Here is a 17,799-nt window from a genome sequence, read left to right as displayed (position 1 = left end):
GGCACACAGGAAATGAGACTACTGCTCTCAACAGACCACCAATTATTCCCTGAGTCACAGACCAGGCTAGCTTTAGATGGGAAAATTATTGGAGCAGAATATCGATAGGGCTGGTGACTCATAGAACCATTAGCAACAGGCTGTTAGATCCAACAGACATCTTTTATCATAAATCAGTGTGATCTTCTTGACTCTATATAAGTCTTTTGTTGTATCTCCAGTCGTATCTTAATCTGTTTTAGATTTCTTTATGGTCTCTGTGTTAACCCTTGTGTGGGATGTTCGGGTCTCTGTTACTTCTTCCCTTTCTGAAGAGGTGGTCGCTGAATGCTCCATCAGCAACAAAGCTACAGCCTTGATGTGTGATCAGAATATGGTGGCTCAGAGAGGCAGCATCACAAACGACTCTTAACTTGCTCTGTTCAGATCCACTTGGTCATCTGCAACTGGAAAACTCGGCTAATTTAGCCTTGGAAGAGTACAGCAGGAAACTAAGGTACAGAGTGAGGCCATTCAGCCCGTCTTGTCCATTTTGGCACTTTATAGTAAGTGGGTTTGGCTGAGTTATGACTGTACTAGTGAGAGCCTGGCTGATGGACAAGAAGCTGGGGTTGTTTCCTCTTGGAGCAAAGAGCTTTGATAGAACTGGGCAAGAATGGGTCAAGGGAGGAGTCCTATTCCCATTAATGGATGGTTCGAGGGCGAGAGGACACATTTAGAGCAAAATGTATAATGGGGATGGGGGTAAAATCTTCTGTTTTACTTGGAGTTGTAATCATCTGCACCTGCTAAATGCAGGAGCTGTATACAGAGTCTATCAAAACAGAAGTGGATAGGCGGGGCTATGGGACAAGAGCGAGGGATTGGATTGGTTTATTATTGACACATGTACCGAGATACAGTGAGGAGCTTTTGTTTGGGTGACATCCAGACAGATCATTCCATACATAAGTACATTGTGGTAGTATAAAGAAAAACAGAATGCAGAATATAGTGTTGCAGTTACAGAGAAAGTGCAGTGCAAGTAGACAAATAAGGTGCAAGGTCCATGATGAGGTAGATTGGAGATCAAGAATTCATCTGGGAATGGGATTGGTGGGGTTGCTCTTGTTGAAGTTAACTCAATGGGCTCCCTTTTGTTCATAGAACACACAACAGTACAGCACAGGAACAGGCCCTTTGGCCCACAGTGTCTGTGCTGAGCATGGTGCCAAATTAAACTACTCCCTACTGCCTGCTCGTGACCCATATGCCTCCATTCCCTGCATATTCACGTGCCTATCTGAAAGCGTCTTGGATGCCACTATCGTATCTGCTTCCACTCCCACCCCTGGCAGCGTGCTCCAGGCACCCACCACTCTCTGTGTAAATGTCCAGTCCTGGTGCGGTGTTAGATGACAGCAGGCAGCCTTTATCCCTCAGCTGCCCCAACGAAGCTCACCTCTCAAGGCTCCACTGGTTCCCACAGACCCAGACAGCACTTTCCTCTGAGCTCCAGTTCCCAGCAAGTTCTGGTGGAAGGTTGACCTGCAGTGTTTATCTCTGTTCCTCTCTCTGCAGATGCTGAGAATTCACTTTCTTCTGCCTTTATTTCAGAGTTCCAGCATCTGCAATTTTGTCCTTTGATCTTTTGTCTCCATTTAACATCAATTTCAACAGCCACACCAATGACCAGCCCTGACTGGTAGGGGATCAGTTCCTCCCCGTTGTCAATCTGCAGTGGGAAACAGACACCAGAAGATGGGTGGGACCAGGGGCAGTGGGGGGAGCAGAGGTTCCAGCAGGGAGGTACTGGTTTATTATTGTCACTTTTTCACTCAGTGAAAAACTTGTCTTGCATCCCGATCGTTCAGGTCAATTCATTACACAGTGCAGTTACATTGAGTCAGTACAGAGTGCGTTGATGTAGTACAGGTAAAAACAATAACAGTACAGAGTAAAGTGTCACAGCTATAGAGAAAGTGCAGTGCAATAAGGTGCAAGGTCACAACAAGGTAGATCGTGAAGTCATAGTCCATCTCATTGTATAAGGGAACCGTTCAATAGTCTTATCACAGTGGAGTAGAAGCTGTCCTTAAGTCTGGTGGTACGTGCCCTCAGGCTCCTGTATCTTCTACCCCATGGAAGAGGAGAGAAGAGAGAATGTCCTGGGTGGGTGGGGTCTTTGATTATGCTGGCTGCTACACCAAGACAGCGAGAGGTAAAGATAGAGTCCAAGGAGGGGAGGCTGGTGTCCGTGATACGCTGGGCTGTGTCCACAACTCTCTGTAGTTTCTTGCAGTCCTGGGCAGAGCAGTTGCCATACCAAGCCGTGATACATCCAGATAGGATGCTTCGTATGGTGGTTGAGGGTTGAATAAACCTTCCTGTCACCAGGTCTCCACCCATGGACACCACCTCCCATCCTCAACACTGTTGATAGCAGAGTTTCAGAAGAAAGGCTGGAACTGGAACTGGAGCTGGCTTGATTGACTTTTGGATATTAAGGAATGTTAAGATATAGGGTTAATGCAGAAAATTGCCACCAAGTTTAAAGATCAGCCATGCTCTTAATGAATGGTGAAGCAGTCACTGAGGGGGTGAATGATTTTCTCCTGCTCTTTCTTGAATTCTTATGGTTTGAACATTGATGACATGTCATAGAGTTTTAGAGTTGTACTACACAGAAGGTCTATGACATACCGACCTTTTTGCCATCTACGTTAATCCCATTTGCTCACATTAGCACCATTTCCTTCTATGCCTTGACTATTAAAGTGTCTGTCTAAATGCCTCTTCAATGTAGTAATTGTATCTGATGTCACTACCTCTTTCGGTAGTGTAGGGTAGGTACGGTAGTGTAGTGGTTAGCGTAACGCTATTACAGTGCCAGCGACGTGGGTACAATTCCAGCCGCTGTCTGTAAGGAGTTTGTACGTTCTCCCCGTGTCTGCATGGGTTTCCTCCCACATTCCAAAGACGTACGGGTTAGGAGCTGTGGACATGCTATGTTGTCGCCGGAGGAGTGGCGACACTTGCGGGCTGCCCCCAGCACGTTCTCAGTAACGCAAAAAGATGCATTTCACTGTGTGTTTTGATGTACATGTGACTAATAAATAAATATCTTATCTGCCTTTTAAATGCTGTTACTGTACCTGCCTCAACTACTTCTCTCTGGCAGCTCGTTCTATTTTGGCACCGACCTATGCCCCCTAGTTGATTCCCCAACCTTGGGAAAAAGACTGTGTGCATTCACCCTATCTCTGCTCCTCATCATTTTATACACCTCTGTAAGATCACTCCTCAATCTCCAGGGAATAAAGTCCCAACCTGCCCAACCTCTCCCTATAACTCAGACCCTTGAGTCCCGGCAACATCCTCCTAAATCTTTTCTGCACCCTTTCCAGCTTAATGGCATCTTTCCTAGAGCAGGGTGACCAAAACTGAACGCAGTACTCCAAGTGTGGCCTCACCAGCATCTTGTACAACTGCAACATAACATCCCAACTTCTATACTCAGTGCTCTGACTGATGAAGGCCAGTGTGCTAATTGCAACTTTTACCACCCTGTCTACCTGTGATGCCACTTTCAGGAGGTATGTACTTGTACTCCGAGGTCACTCTGTTCTACAATGCAGTGTGAATAAAATATATTGAAGGATGTGGAGATGGGGATTCAGAGTGAGTCACAGACTCCACTGCTGCTTTTTTGCTAGTCATCACCTTCAGACAACGTGGCCAGCTGTTTCCTATCACTACACGGTGTGAATTATCACCCCAGTAACCTCACAGACTGCAGACTCAACTGTTTCTCATTCTCTGTCTTTCTTCAGGGGTTTTTGTGTCTCTCTCATTTTGGATTTACTTTGGTTACTGTCTCTGCCCCAAACCCATCTCCCCTGCACCATTTCTTTGTTGAGAAGAAGGCTGTCCGTGTGTAGGTATTGCACCCAATGGTCACTTTTCTCCCCAACTGCCTGGGATATGTTTCAGTGCCGGGGCCCAGGACCATGGAATATTTCAGAAGCTCTCTGAAACCGAAAGTTAAGGCTACAGAACAAAGCAGTTGGGGAATGAAGTGAGCAGAGAAATGTTTGCAAGGACATGGATCAAGTTTAGGCTGTAGTACCTGGGGTAGGGAAACGATACACTTTGCCTTGCCCTGGGAATGTTTAATGGGACACCATAGACAGACCTTTACTCTGTACTGAATCAGAATCAGGTTTATTATCACTGATATTATGTTGTGAAATTTGTTGCTTTGTGGCAGCAGAACAGTGAAAAGACTACTATAAGTTACAAAAAGTTAAATTTGTATAAGTTAAAATTACAATAAGTTACAAAAATAAATAAATAGTGCGAAAGAGGAATAACGAGGTAGTGTTCATGGACCATTCAGAAATTTGATGGTGGAAGGGAAGAAGCTGTTCCTACTTTTGCTACTGAGCTTGTGCTATACTTGACCTGGGAGTTTCTAAGAAGTTGTTTTATTATTGTTCTTAAAGCTTGGGTTTCTTTATAAGTCAATGAAAGAAGGACTTGGGTCACAGAGTGATACTACACAGAACCAGGCCCTTCGGCCCACCAGGTCTGTGCTATCAATAACCCATTTAGACTAATCCTATATTAATCCCTCTTTACTCTCCCCATATTGACAATTCCCTCCCCTCTTTCCCTCTCTCATTTCCTCCTTTCCCCTTCCCTGCCCTCCTCTTCTACCCCTCATTTCCCTTCTCTCCCTCCTCCTCTCCCAAGTTCTACCACTCACCCATGCACTCCAGGGGCAATTTACAGTGACCTACCAACCCGCATGTCTTTGGGACGTGGGAGGAAACCAGAGCACCTGGAGGAGTCCCAGTCAGTCACTGGGAGAACGTGCAAACTCCACACAGTCAGTGTCGGAGGTCAGGATTGAACCTGGGTCTCTGGTGCTGTGAGGCAGCGGCTCTACTGGCTGCACCACTAGACTGACTTGCATTTCTACAGAATCTTCCGCAGGACATCGCAAAGTTCTTCATAACTTTTAATGTAAGAAATGGAGCAGCCAATTTGTGCACAGGAAGCTCCCACAACAACCATGTGATAAGGTCATTTCTGCTTGCAGTGAGCGCCATCAACTTGAATAGAAGCATGTCAAGAAAGGAACCTGCAACATGAGAGGAAACCACAAGGAGAGAACCAGGGGTGAAGGAAGGTGAGCTACAACAGCCACAGTACTGTCATGTATTTGTACGTCACCCTCTCTGTCAAATATGCCAGTCTTATCCCACTGGACTCTGTCCCCACACATTCATTGTATGGATGACGGAATTGATGGCTTTGTGGTCAAGTTTGCAGATGATACAAAGATACGTGGAGGGAATGGTGGTGTTGAGGAAGCAGGGCGTCTGCAGAAGGACTTGGACAGGTTGGGAGAGTGGGCAAGGAAGTGGCAGAAGGAACACAGTGTAGGGAAGTGTATGGTCATGTACTTTGGTAGAAGGAATAAAGGCCTAGACTCTATTCCAAATAGGAAGCAAACTCAGAAATCGGAGGTGCAAAGGGACTTGAGAGTCCTAGTGCAGGATTCCCTAAAGGTTAACTTGCAGGTTGAGTTAGGAAGGCAAATGCAATGTTAGTATTCATTTCAAGAGGACGAGAATCCTGCACAAGGATGTAATGCTGAGGCTTTATAAGGCATTGGTCAGACCACATTTGGAGTATTGTGAGCAGTTTTGGGCCCCATATCTGAGGAAGGATGTGCTGGCATTGGAGAGGGTCCAGAAGTGGTTTACAGGAATGATCCCAGAAATGAAAGGGTTAACACATGAGCGCTTGACAACTCCGGGCCTGTACTCGCTGGAGTTTAGAAGGATGAGGGGGGATCTCACTGAAACCTACTGAATATCGAAAGGCCTGGATAGAGTGGACGTGGAGAGGACGTTTCCAGTAGTGGGAGAGTCTAGGACCAAAGGGCACAGCCTCAGAATAGAAGGACATCCCTTTGGAACTGAGGTGAGGAGGAATTTCTTTAGCCAGAGGGTGGTGAATCTGTGGAATTCATCACCACAGACTGCTGTGGAGGCCAAGTCATTGGGTATATTTAAAAAGGTTGATAGGTTCTTGATTAGCAAGGGTGTTAACTGTTACGGGGAGAAGGCAGGAGAATGGGGTTGAGAGGGAAAAATAAATCAGCCACGATCGAATGGCAGAGCAGACTCAATGGGCTGAATGGCCTAAATCTGTTCCTACTCCCCAGCACCTTAAACCTGGGTCCTCTTGTGGCCACCATTTCAGCCCTGGGGAAAAGCCTCTGATTATCTACCCAATCAATGCCTCTCATCATCTTATACACCTCTATCAGGTCCCCCCCTCATCCTCCGTCGCTCCAAGGAGAAAAGGCCAAGTTCCCTCAACCTGCTTTCATAAGGCATGCTCCTCAATCCAGGCAGCATCCTTGTAAATCTCCTCTGCAGCTTCTCCGGAGCTCCCACACCCTTCCTGTAGTGTGGTGAATAGAACTGTACAGACAGGTACGTGGATAGGAAAAGGTTTAGAGGGATATGGGCCAAAGGCAGGGGAATGGGACTAGCTCAAGTAGATAAGAAGGCATATGGTGTATTGTCCTTCATCAATCGCGGAATTGTATTTAGGAGCCGAGAGGTATTGTTGCAGCTATATAGGACCCTGGTCAGACCCCACTTGGAGTACTGTGCTCAGTTCTGGTCACCTCACTACAGGAAGGATGTGGAAACCATAGAAAGGGTGCAGAGGATATTTATGAAGATGTTGCCAGGGCTGGAGAATTTTAGTTATGAGGAAAGGCTGTCTAGGCTGCAACAGTTTCCTTTGAAACGATGGGGACTGAGGGGAGATTAAATTGTGTACAAAATTATGTCCTAGAGAGAATGAATGTGAAAGACCAAGTTCTCTTGGCAGAGAGACCAATAACAAGGGGATGTAGATTCAAGTTGCTTAATAGGATTCGAAAGGTATTGGTGAAGTTCCCTGAAATGGTGGTGAAATCAGAAACTCTCGATGAATTTAAAATGTACCTGGATGAGAACTTGAAGAGCTGTACTTGTGTGATTAAGGTTCAAGTACTAAGACATGAGAGTAACCTAAATAGTTCCTCTTTTGGCTGGTATGAACACAGTGGACTCAATGACCCCCCTTCTGGTTCCACGAAATTTCCATGATTGTATAACAAGTTGGAGGAGGAGAGGTGGAGTGTTTCCAGACATGACGGCTGTCTGGATGGCATTTGGCCAAGGGTCTCCTCGACTGAAGGAACACTTCCTTCCCTCTCTTGGTATTACGGGCCTTTGAGGATAAGACCAGCAGATCATTGGATGCTTAATACCTGTGTTCTGGCTTATAGCATTGTACAGTCTTTGACACATTGATCTCTTTGGTACTCTCTCCCACCATGTGAAAGTATTCCAATTTGCGCTGTCTGGCATTGTGTAGTCAGCCTTGTACTTCCCCTTTACTGAACTACATCTGCCACTGCTTTGCTCAGACTTGCTTTGTAACTTTGCCAGCTCTAGAGTTGGACGTACAACATTCCTCCCTTGGTATCATCAACATACATGAGAAGCTGATGGTCAATGCAGGTGCCTGGTGAATGCCATGTCATGTCCTGCTGAATATAATTCCTTCATCTCTCTCCTTGATCCGCTTTCTCTACCTCATCTCCCAAACAAAGCCACCTTGCCTCCAATTCCATGCATTTTTCATTTTGTTAATAATCTTTCATTGACCTGCACAGATCATTTACTCTTTTCCTCAGAGTAGTAATGATCTGGAGTTCACTGCCTGCAAGGGTGGTGGAAATGGAATCCAACATTAGAAGCAGGAGTAACCCCTTGTATCATTCAATGATCCAGTCTTGACCTTGACGTAACTCTCCTGCTCTCTCTGTACCCATAGGCTTCCTTGTAATTTAAATATCTGTCACCATCTTCAATGACTTCACCTCCACAGCTCTTTGTGTGGAACAGTCCAAAGACTTATGACTCTTCATCTCCATCTGAAGTGGGAAATGCTTTATTCCAAAACTGTAGCCTTGGTTCTAGGTACTGGGGGAAACGTTCTCTCAGCATTCACCCTTCAAAATCCTGAGTTTTGATAAAATAATCTCTTCCAATGTGTTAAGGCTCAGCCCAATTACCTGTTCTACATAAGTCAGCCCCTCATCCCAGGAATCAACCTAATAAATCTTCTCTGCATCGGCAAATGCATCCTTTTCTGCAGTAGGCAGACCAACACTGGGTGCAGTCTCACCTGCACCCTATAAAGTTGCACTAAAACTTCCCTACTTTTATACTCCATACCCCTGACAATAAAGGCCAATATTCCATTAGTCATCCTAATTACCTGCTATACCTACATTCTAGATTTTGAGTTTCATGTGCATGGACCCCCAGATTCTTTATTACTGTAACATTTTGTAGTCCCACTCCAATTAATTAATTTTTTTTTCATTCTTCCTTCCAAAGTCAATAACCTCACATATTCCTGCATTATTTTCCATCTGCCAACTCCTTGCTCACTCACTTAACCTATCCATATCCCTTTGCAGGCTCTGTGTCCTTCCCATTCACTTGCTAACCTATCTGTCTTTGTATGATCAGCAAATTTGGCTGCAGTACCCCAAGTCATCAGTCTAGATAAACCGCTTAGCCCCCAGCACTGGCACTAATTACTGATCTGAAAGTGACCCATTCTTTCAGTTAGTTAGCCAATTGTTTGTCCATGCCACCTCCTGAATAAGTGAGCCAAGTTAGTTTGTCCTTGCCAATACATCCAGCCAACCACTCTTATCTTCTGCAACAAACCTTCTATGTGCCACCTTCTGTAAATCAAAATGCACTACTTCTACTGGACCCCCTTTATCTACTGTTTTTTACATCCTCAAAGAACTCTGGCAAATTTGTGAAATATGATTTCCCATGCAAATAACCACATTGATTCTGCTTGATTGCCTTAGGACTTTCTCAATGTCCTGCCATTTCATCCATAATAATAGATTCCAGGATTTTCCCTCTAACAGACGTTGGACTAAATTCCTATAGTTTCCTGTTTTGTCTCCCTCCTTTCTTGAATGGTAGCATGGCATTTGCACTTTTCCAATCATCCAGGGAAGTGTGGCAGATAACAACCAACAAATCCATCCTCTCCTCAGCCACTTTTAGGACACCCATTAGCTTGATTTTCTAGGTAATGGGGATTATTTTAAATTCCTTCCTCTTTATAGCCCCTTGATTAAAAAAATATTCCAAGAGTGATGGACAATTTACTGATCCAAAATAATTATTTGGCATCTCTGCCATTTCCCATTATTAATTCCCCAGTGTCGTCCTCAAATGGACCAATGTTTACTCTGTAGTTATGCCTGTAGAAACTCTTATTGTTTTACATTTACATTATTTGTTAGTTTGTTCTAATGCTCCAGCTTCTTCATTTTGTTTTAATCATTGCTTCAATGGGGAATTGGAGTTTGCAGAGTGGTGAGGAAGGGTTGGGGGAATGGGATTCCACAAGGGGGCAGCAGAGACTCCATGGTGGAAAGATCAGTGTAGGGAACTGACAGGGAAAGGTTCAGTTTATTTTTTTTTAAAGGATTCTGATCAAACTGAAAAATGCTGGCACTAATCATTGAGAAGAATGAAGCAGGGTTAATGCTTCAAACAAAAAATGTTGGAAATATTTGGAAAGAGAAAACCGTTAATATTTCAGGTTGAAGCCCTTTTGTCAGACCTTCAACCTGATTTATTAACTCTTTCTCCCTCCACAGATGTTGCCTGATCTTCTGAGTCTTTTTATGTTTTTATTTCAGATTTCCAGCAGCTTCTTGATTTCCAACTAATGTTTCAGGTTGATCATGAGAAAGTGTTAGAGACACTGTTGGATTTAAATGGCAATGTTTCATAAACTGGTGAAAGGTTATTGACAGGAAATGTCAATTCGTATAATTTCTCTCCAGGATGGGTCCAAATGTTTCCACCATTCTCTCCTCTACATTTTCAACAGCTTGGCTGATATTGCCTTGAGTTTAGCTCATTCAGGGTGACTGGATTGGCTTTTCTAAATTAATGATAGATTTTTCTCTCTAATCTAACCTGCTTGTTTGGTCAGGGAGTGCAAGGTGTTGTCTTTAGCTGTTGGAAGTCTTTCCTCATTTACTAGCCCTGTGCATAATGAAACAGTGGATCTTCTGAAACCCCGCTGAGGCTGTTGTCACTGTGAAACTTTGTTACCTAAACATGGTGAGGGGATGGAGAAGGCATTCTGGTTCAATATCTGATCCTTGTTCCTGTGCCTAGGGGATGCAGTATTCAAGGGTGCTGAAGGTGGGAACCCAGTCAAGATTAATGGGGGAAGTGCTGTAACAAGATAGAACCTAGGTGTTCTTCACATGGAGCGAAGGAAAGGCTGTCAACATCTTCTATCCTGCACACTGAGTGAGTTAAAACAATCTGCTGGAGGAACTCAGCAGGTTGAGCAGCATCTGTGGGAGGAAAGGAATTGTTGATGTTTTGGGTCGAAACCCTGCATCAGGACTGAGAGGGGGAGATGGCCGGTATAAAGAGAGGGGCGAGACGAGGGCTGGTAGATGATAGGTGGACCAGGGAAGGGTGATGGGTTAGATGGAGCCAGGTTGGGAAGGGGTGCAGGGGGAAGTTGGGGAGACACAGGCAGCTGGGTGATAGGTGGAAGCAGACAAGGAAAAAAAAAGGCAGATGGAGCCAAGTGTGGGGAGGCTGAAGGGTGATGAGTGGGGACATAAACACTACAAATGCTGGAATCTGGTAAACCATTAAGGGAGAGGTAAAGGGCAGATGGGGAAGGGGAGCCGGTGGGTGAAGTGTGAAGGTAGTAGTGGCATAGTAGGTGATGGGAAAATGGGAGGACTGGAATGGAACTTGGGATGCAGAGTTGCAGGAACGATAGGTCTGGGTCTTGCTTGTGAGCACCCTCTGGTGCGAGAAGGCCATATCACACTCCAGTTGGAACACTGCATTGGCAACAGGCTCCTCTGACCTGTCCACTGAGAAACACGGCTTTCACCTCCCGAGTCAGAATGGATTTGCGAATTGCCGCTTTACTGCCTTGCAAAATGGCATTTGGTTCTTCCTCATGGTATCCAATTAATACAATTCACCCCGTTCCTTGTACCTTTTGACAGAGTATAATTAACAGAGATGGAGGAAGAACTGATGATGTCCAGAGGTGTTATATTACAAAACTTCATTCATTTTATTGTCATTTTTCAATTTCAGTGCATCCCACAGGCTGCAGTTCTCAGCCCAGTGATGTAGCTGCCAGCGTCTCCACACAGTCTTTCACAGTGTCATAGAGGATGCTCTTCATCTGTGGAGACAAAAGCATATGACGTATCAACACATGCTGAATGGAAGCCTGTTCCACGTTAGTAAACTGAGTAATAGGTCACCCTGCTGTATTGTTTTGGTCACCGTCACTTGCATCAGCAGCCCAGGCAAACAACTCCCCTCCAGGCACCTGAAACTCCTCCAAACCCCTTCCCCTCCCTCCTCTTCTCTCCCCACCCCCCCATTGCCTACCTGTAGCTTGTGTGTATGTTGCATCAGAGGCTTGTTCTCCCTTGTGAGTGCCCATGATGTGAACGAGTGTTTGATGTGCTCTGGTGAGACGAACTGCTTAGTGACGGAGATACAACTGGTGAAGTACTGCACCTGTATGGGAGACAGACGATGAGATCGGCGGCAGAGGATTTCACAGTTCCAAAGCCACCAGCTCCATCACAGGGCAGCAGAGCGCTCTGCCCAGTTTTCTCCACAAGTATTAAAATAAAAATGTATAAAACCATGACCCAGTCATTATTGATTTTACCTGATAGGTGGTTGCAGTGGGAATAAGGACTGCATCACCCCTAAACTGCAACACAGCCCTGCCACGGATTCCACTTTCCTCAAGAAGTCTTGTCCGCAGGCTCTGATCCAGGTAACAGCTCTGAATGGGGACTTGATCCTGACCTTCTGCATCGCCTTCCTTCACCACCTGATAACAACACAGACTTTCCATTTACCCATGGAGTACTACAGCACAGAAACAGGCCCTTCAGCCCATCTAGTCCATGCCGACCTGATCTTCTGCCTCGTCCCATCTACCTGCACCCGGACCCTCCAAACCCCTCTTAAATGTTACAATTGAACCCTGGCAGCTTGTTCCACACTCACACCACCCTCTGAGTGAAAAAGTTTCCCCTTATGTATTTCACCCTTCACCCTAAACCTATGTGCTCTAGTTCTAGTCTCACCCAACCTCAGGGGGAAAAAGGCTGCAAGCACTCTCACAACATTCTAACATGCTGACTCCCCCTGACGACACACAACAAACTCCAGGGGCAGAGTTAACACAGAAAGGCATTGCTACACAGCCATGTTAACTGGGCTTGCTAGCGATGTACAATATGAGAGTTTGTGCCCACAATCCCAGAAACTGACTAGTATTGTCGTATCCTAGTATGGTTCGAGACAAACAAAGCTCTGAATTGTACACATTGTGTGACATGGCTTTGATCTCTCCCCTGTTTTTGATTAGCCACAGAGCTGTAACAGTCACAACACTGTAGTGAGCTAGATGCTCCCTTTGTTTGAAGAAGCTTTTAGAAATACTGGCAAACTGGAGTTGCTGGTTTACACATGGCATTTCATGTCACAGTGTCAGAGGGTTAGATGAACAACATAAGAGGTGGTGGGAAGTTTAGTAGTTTTATTTTTCCCCACCTAAGTGTGATCCACTGTAGATGTGTAATTCCACTGAACTACCATCACATCTGAAATATTATTGAAGTAACTTACTTTAACCACTAAAAATCTGTGATCACTTGGAATGTAATTCATACAGCCTAGAACCTGTATCAACTGTAAGGGAGAAGAGAGATGAAGTATTGCAGAGTGCAGAATAGCATTACATGTGATGGAAAGCTGGAGTTCCTATTGTATGTAGTAGTGGGATTTACCCCTAAGAGTGAAGCCTCTCAGCCACAGTTACTGCAGTCAGGAAATGGTAAACTATCAGTCATCGGAAGTTGTGTCTCATCAGAGGATTAGTCTGCCCCTCGGGATGGCTGTACGTATACACAGTCCTCAGCTCGTGGTGGGAAGGGTGTCCTGGTGTCAGCTGTTGCATTAGGATTATTGTAATGACTCAACTTCCAGTAAAGGCGTTTCAGCACAGACAAAGTTCTGTTTTGGATGTTTAGTAAATGACAAAAAAAATTGGTCAGAACTTCTGCAAAGCTGTGGTAATTTAATTACTGACCTGGAGTAAACACAGAAGGCGGCGAAAGCCAAGCCTGACCCTATCAGCAGCTCAGTCAATAGCTGCTCTGAATGGTCAAACTCACACCGAGTATTTGGGTCATCGAGTTTTCCAACTGTTTGCTCTCCAATTATCAAGCAAGATTTGAGAATAAGATCATAAGATATTGGAGCAGAATTAGGCCATTCGGCCCATCAAGTCTTCTCCGCTATTCGATCATGACTGATTTTTTTTTCTCAACCCCATTCTCTTGCCCTCTCCCCGTAACCCTTAACGCCTTACCAATCACGAACCTATGAATCTCTACCTTAAATACGCCCAATGACTTGGCCTCCACAGCCCTCTGTGGCAACGAAGTCCACAGATTCCCCACCCTCTGGAGGAAGAAATTCCTCCTCTTCTAAGTTCTAAAGGGACGCCCCTTTACTCTGAAGCTGTGCCCTAGGATCCAGGACTCTCCATCAAGTACAGGCCCAGAGACATCAAATGCTCCTCATATCTTAAGCCTTTCATTCCTGGGATCATTCTTGTGAATCTCCTCTGGACCTCTCTAGGGTCAGCACATCTTTCTCTTAGATACAGGGCCCAAAATTGCTCACAATATTCCAAATGTGGTCCGACCAATGCCTTATAAAGCCTCAGCAGTACATTCTTGCTTTTATATCCTAGTCCTCTCAAAATGATTGCTAACATTGCATTTACCTTCCTTACTACCAGCTCAACCTGCAAGTTAAGGGAATCCTAAACTAGGACCCCCAAGTCCCTTTGCACCTCCGATTTTTGACTTCTCTCCCCATTTAGAATCAATCTACAACGCTTGGCTGCAAGTTGGAACTTTTTGCCTCAAAGAGAAGTAAAACAAACTTACCTTCTGTAAAAATTCCTTTATCCTCTCTGTGTCCTGGCTGGTATAGATGTGCCAGAGAGCTCCAGGCCTCTCATTTGGGTCCCTCAGTCGCTTTATTACTGCATCATCCACCGTGTCTCTCTCCAGGCTGGCAAGAACTGCTGTTTAAAATACAGAACAATTACTGACGACCGGAAACACAAGGGTTCCCTTTGTAATCAGGCCACGTCAACACGGCTTGCTTCCCTTGGACAGGATTATGATTCTCAATTTGAGGCTTTGCAATCCACAGACATAAAGGAGAAACACAACTAACATGTAGACACCAACTTGGTCACATTACATGGAACATGAAGCTTTACTCTCAATGCATTCAAGGGCCATCCTTCCTTGAAATGAAGAATTGGGCTTTATCTTCCAGCACAGCTTGGAACTTCCTCTGGGTTTTTCCTGCTCTGCTGACAGTGTGACAGAGCTTCAACTGACCCAAGAACACTGGTCTGAATTCAAACATCAAATTACTTCTCATAATTTGGAACCCATAAAAAATACCCAACCAATCTCCCACCTGCCTCCCATTCATTTGGCCTAGGCTTTCAATAATTCCCATGACTCTAGCTGACTACCTTGCCTCCATGGCACTGTATGTCCCCCAAACAATACAGTAGTCATGCCTTGCTCACATCTCTGCATTTCACTGCCTGATCACCAGCAACTGCACTTTCTCGGTAACTGTAACACTATATTCTGCATTATTATCTTTTTCCCTTGTACTACCTCCATGCACTGTTGTAATGAAATGATCTGTATGGATGGAATACAAAACAAAGTTTTTCACTGTACCTTGGTACATGTGACAATAATAAACCAATTTACTGATTGGGTGAAGCCCTTCAGCCTTGCATCAAAAACCAATCAACTGGCAGCAACCCTATGGTGTATGGAAGGCCATAGTACCACCCCGATTAGAGACCCCTGATCGACCTAGTCAAGCTGGAAGATTTGCCCTTTGGTTCACTGTTCTGCTTTAGCTGGTCTGTGGTTCAGTGAGGTCATCGCATGATGTGAAGCCCTGTGTAAACTCATACACGTTGAACAGGTTTTGGACAACAAGAGAGCAGCTCTGACAATGCAGTCATCTTTCAACACAGTAAGTAGTTTTTAAAAACCCTAACAAGTCTTTGTACTGCTTGAAGCCGTGCAAGGTGTCACGTAAATCCAAATACATTGCTTCAGGAACAATATGAATCATGTTCCAAGATAAAATAGAAATTGCTCAAAGTGCTCAGGCAGCATCAGTGGGGAGAGAGAGTCAATGTTTCAGGACAAGAATTCTTCAGCAGACTGAAAAGTGAGAAAATAAACTCGGAATGTCTGTGACAGGCTGCAGAGAGAAGTTTTCCTGATAGAAGTTTAAAAACTTATGAGAGGCATAGATTGAGTAGACAGCTGGTATCTTTTTCCCAGGGTTGAAATGTCTAATATTAGAGGAAATGCATTTAAAGGTGAGAGGGGGTAAGCTTAAAGGAGATGTGCGGGGCAAGGTCTTATTTTTACACACAGAGAGTGGTGGGTGCCTGGAATACACTGCCAGGGGTGGTGGTGGAGGCAAATATGATAGAGGGGTTTAAAAGGCTCTTAGATAGGCACATGAATGTGCAGAGAATGGAGGGATGTCGACATTGTGTAGGCAGAAGCGATTAGTTTAGTTAGGCGTTTAATTAGTTCGGCACAACATTGTGGGCCAAAGGGCCTGTTCCAGTGCTGTACTGTTCTATGTTCTGTGTCCAAGAAAGAATTGATAGAGACAGAAAAGAAAATGGAAAAATAGTGAAAACGGGTCTTTTATCTAACCCACACCGTCCCCACCCTGGCCGTGTGTGACTGGACAGTGCAGAGAGCTTTACTCTGTTTCTAATCCCTGCTACACCTGCCCTTGGACTTGATATAGAATTTAACAATTTCAGGGCACCATCCCTTTTTTCCCCTCTCTCTGCAGATGTTGCTATACTGCTCTGCTTCAGTTTGTTTCTTTACTCACGTCTGTCGCTCACAACCTGTTTGTAAAGTAATTATTACCTTGATAATGTCAGCCTGTAGCCTTTCACAAACACTCCCCCCTCCTTCCACTCCTTCACCACAACACCCATTTTCACCATTCCAGTTCCGATGAAAGGTCCTTGACATGAAACATCGACTCTGCTTCTCTCCCCACAGATGCTGCCTGACCTGCTGAGTATTTCCAATACCTGCAGCTTTTTTTTTGTTCTGAGACACTTGATGGTGTGTTCACTGATGCTGTTGATTTACCAATAGTAGAAACCAGCACAACATGGATCCACTGCACATGGAATCCAAACCAAGGAAGGCATGGTTAACACTAAAAAAGGAATGATCTGGACAAATGTCACATGCGCACAAGGTCAGCAGAAGTAGAGAGTGACAGAGACTGAGAGCGAGCTTTCAACGCACCTTTCTCCAGAGTGTCCCGGTCTTCCTTTGGGGGCTCTACGTGAACCAGGATGTGAAGTGTGTCAGTCAGTTCCAGGTGGAGACTGGTGCTTCCTTTATTGCCATCATCCAGACTCAGGCCTGCAAAAACCAACACATTCTTCTTGTCAAAAACAACTTCTAAAAAACGGTTTGAAAATTAGGAATGTCTTTCCAGCCCCAGCATAAAGATTCACATTCAGAGGCTGATGAGATGTATCCCAGGCTGCTTTCGGAGGCAATGGAGGAGACTGCTGTGGCCCTGATGGAGGTTGTTCAATCTTCACTGCACACATGCAATGTGCCACATTACTGGAGATCAGCAAATGCAGTACCTTTTTTCAAGAAGGACAACAGGGATAACCCAGGCCTTTGAGGGTAATGTCAGTGATAGGGAAGTTATTGGAACAAAACTGGAGGGGCAGGATTTATCCATACTTGGAAAATGCAAGGATTAATCGAGGATAGTCAGAATGGTTTACTTAAGGGCAGATGCTGTCTGACCAATTTGATTGAATTTTTTGTAGAGGTAATAAAGTGTATTGATGAGGGCAGTGTAGTTGATGTAGTCTACGTGGACTTCAACGAGGCCTTTGACAAGGTTCGAAATGGGAGACTGGTCTAAAAGGAATCTGGGGCAAATTGGATCCAAAATTGGGTTGGTAATAGGAGGAATGGGATGATGGTATTGGTAATTGGTTTATTATTGTCACATGCACCAAGATACAGTGAAAAAGCTTTTGTTTTGCATGCCATCCAGACAGAGCATGCCATGCATAATAACATCGAGGTAGTTAAAAGAAAACAGAGGGCAGAATATAGTCTTGCAGTTACAGAGAAAGTGCAGTGCTGGTAGACAAATAAAATGATGGTGGAGGGATGTTTTTGTGATTGGAAGCCTATGACCAGTAGTGCTGGGACCTTTATTGATTGTTATCTACATTAACAATCTGGATGTGATTACTAAATTCACAAATGATACGAAAATTGGTAGTGGTTGTTGATAGTGAGGAGGAAAATCTTAGGCTCTAGGATGATACTGATGAGGGGGTAAAATGGGTAGAATGTTGGGAGATGGAATTTAATCCTGAAAAATATGAGGCGATGGATTTTGGGAGGAGAGGCGAGGACATAAACAATGATTGGAAAGGGCCTAGGGAGTGTAAAGGAACAGAGGGATCTTGGTGTACAAG

General features: G+C 44.7%; 1 protein-coding gene across 2 annotated transcripts in view; it reads right to left on the bottom strand.

Annotated features, from left to right (window-relative positions):
* Window positions 1-10,783: 10,783 nt before the first annotated feature.
* The window catches only part of LOC127584384 (probable JmjC domain-containing histone demethylation protein 2C), a 74,356-nt gene continuing 67,340 nt past the window's right edge, over window positions 10,784-17,799 (bottom strand). Inside the window, exons 19-23 of one of the 2 annotated variants that reach the window (XM_052041163.1) lie at window positions 16,589-16,708; window positions 14,138-14,274; window positions 11,836-12,003; window positions 11,547-11,678; window positions 10,784-11,334 (exon numbers count right to left, since the gene is read on the bottom strand). In XM_052041163.1, the coding sequence (XP_051897123.1) occupies window positions 11,266-11,334; window positions 11,547-11,678; window positions 11,836-12,003; window positions 14,138-14,274; window positions 16,589-16,708 (626 nt within the window). In that variant the 3' untranslated portion in view covers window positions 10,784-11,265. Of the gene's footprint in view, window positions 11,335-11,546; window positions 11,679-11,835; window positions 12,004-14,137; window positions 14,278-16,588; window positions 16,709-17,799 lie in introns of both variants that reach the window. The other variant, XM_052041162.1, reaches the window with a different exon arrangement.

Source organism: Pristis pectinata, chromosome 29, assembly GCF_009764475.1.
Source record: "Pristis pectinata isolate sPriPec2 chromosome 29, sPriPec2.1.pri, whole genome shotgun sequence".
In the NCBI taxonomy this organism is placed as follows: domain Eukaryota; kingdom Metazoa; phylum Chordata; class Chondrichthyes; order Rhinopristiformes; family Pristidae; genus Pristis; species Pristis pectinata.
The sequence above is the reverse complement of the archived record's forward strand: the minus strand, read 5'-3'. Positions and strand labels throughout refer to the sequence as shown.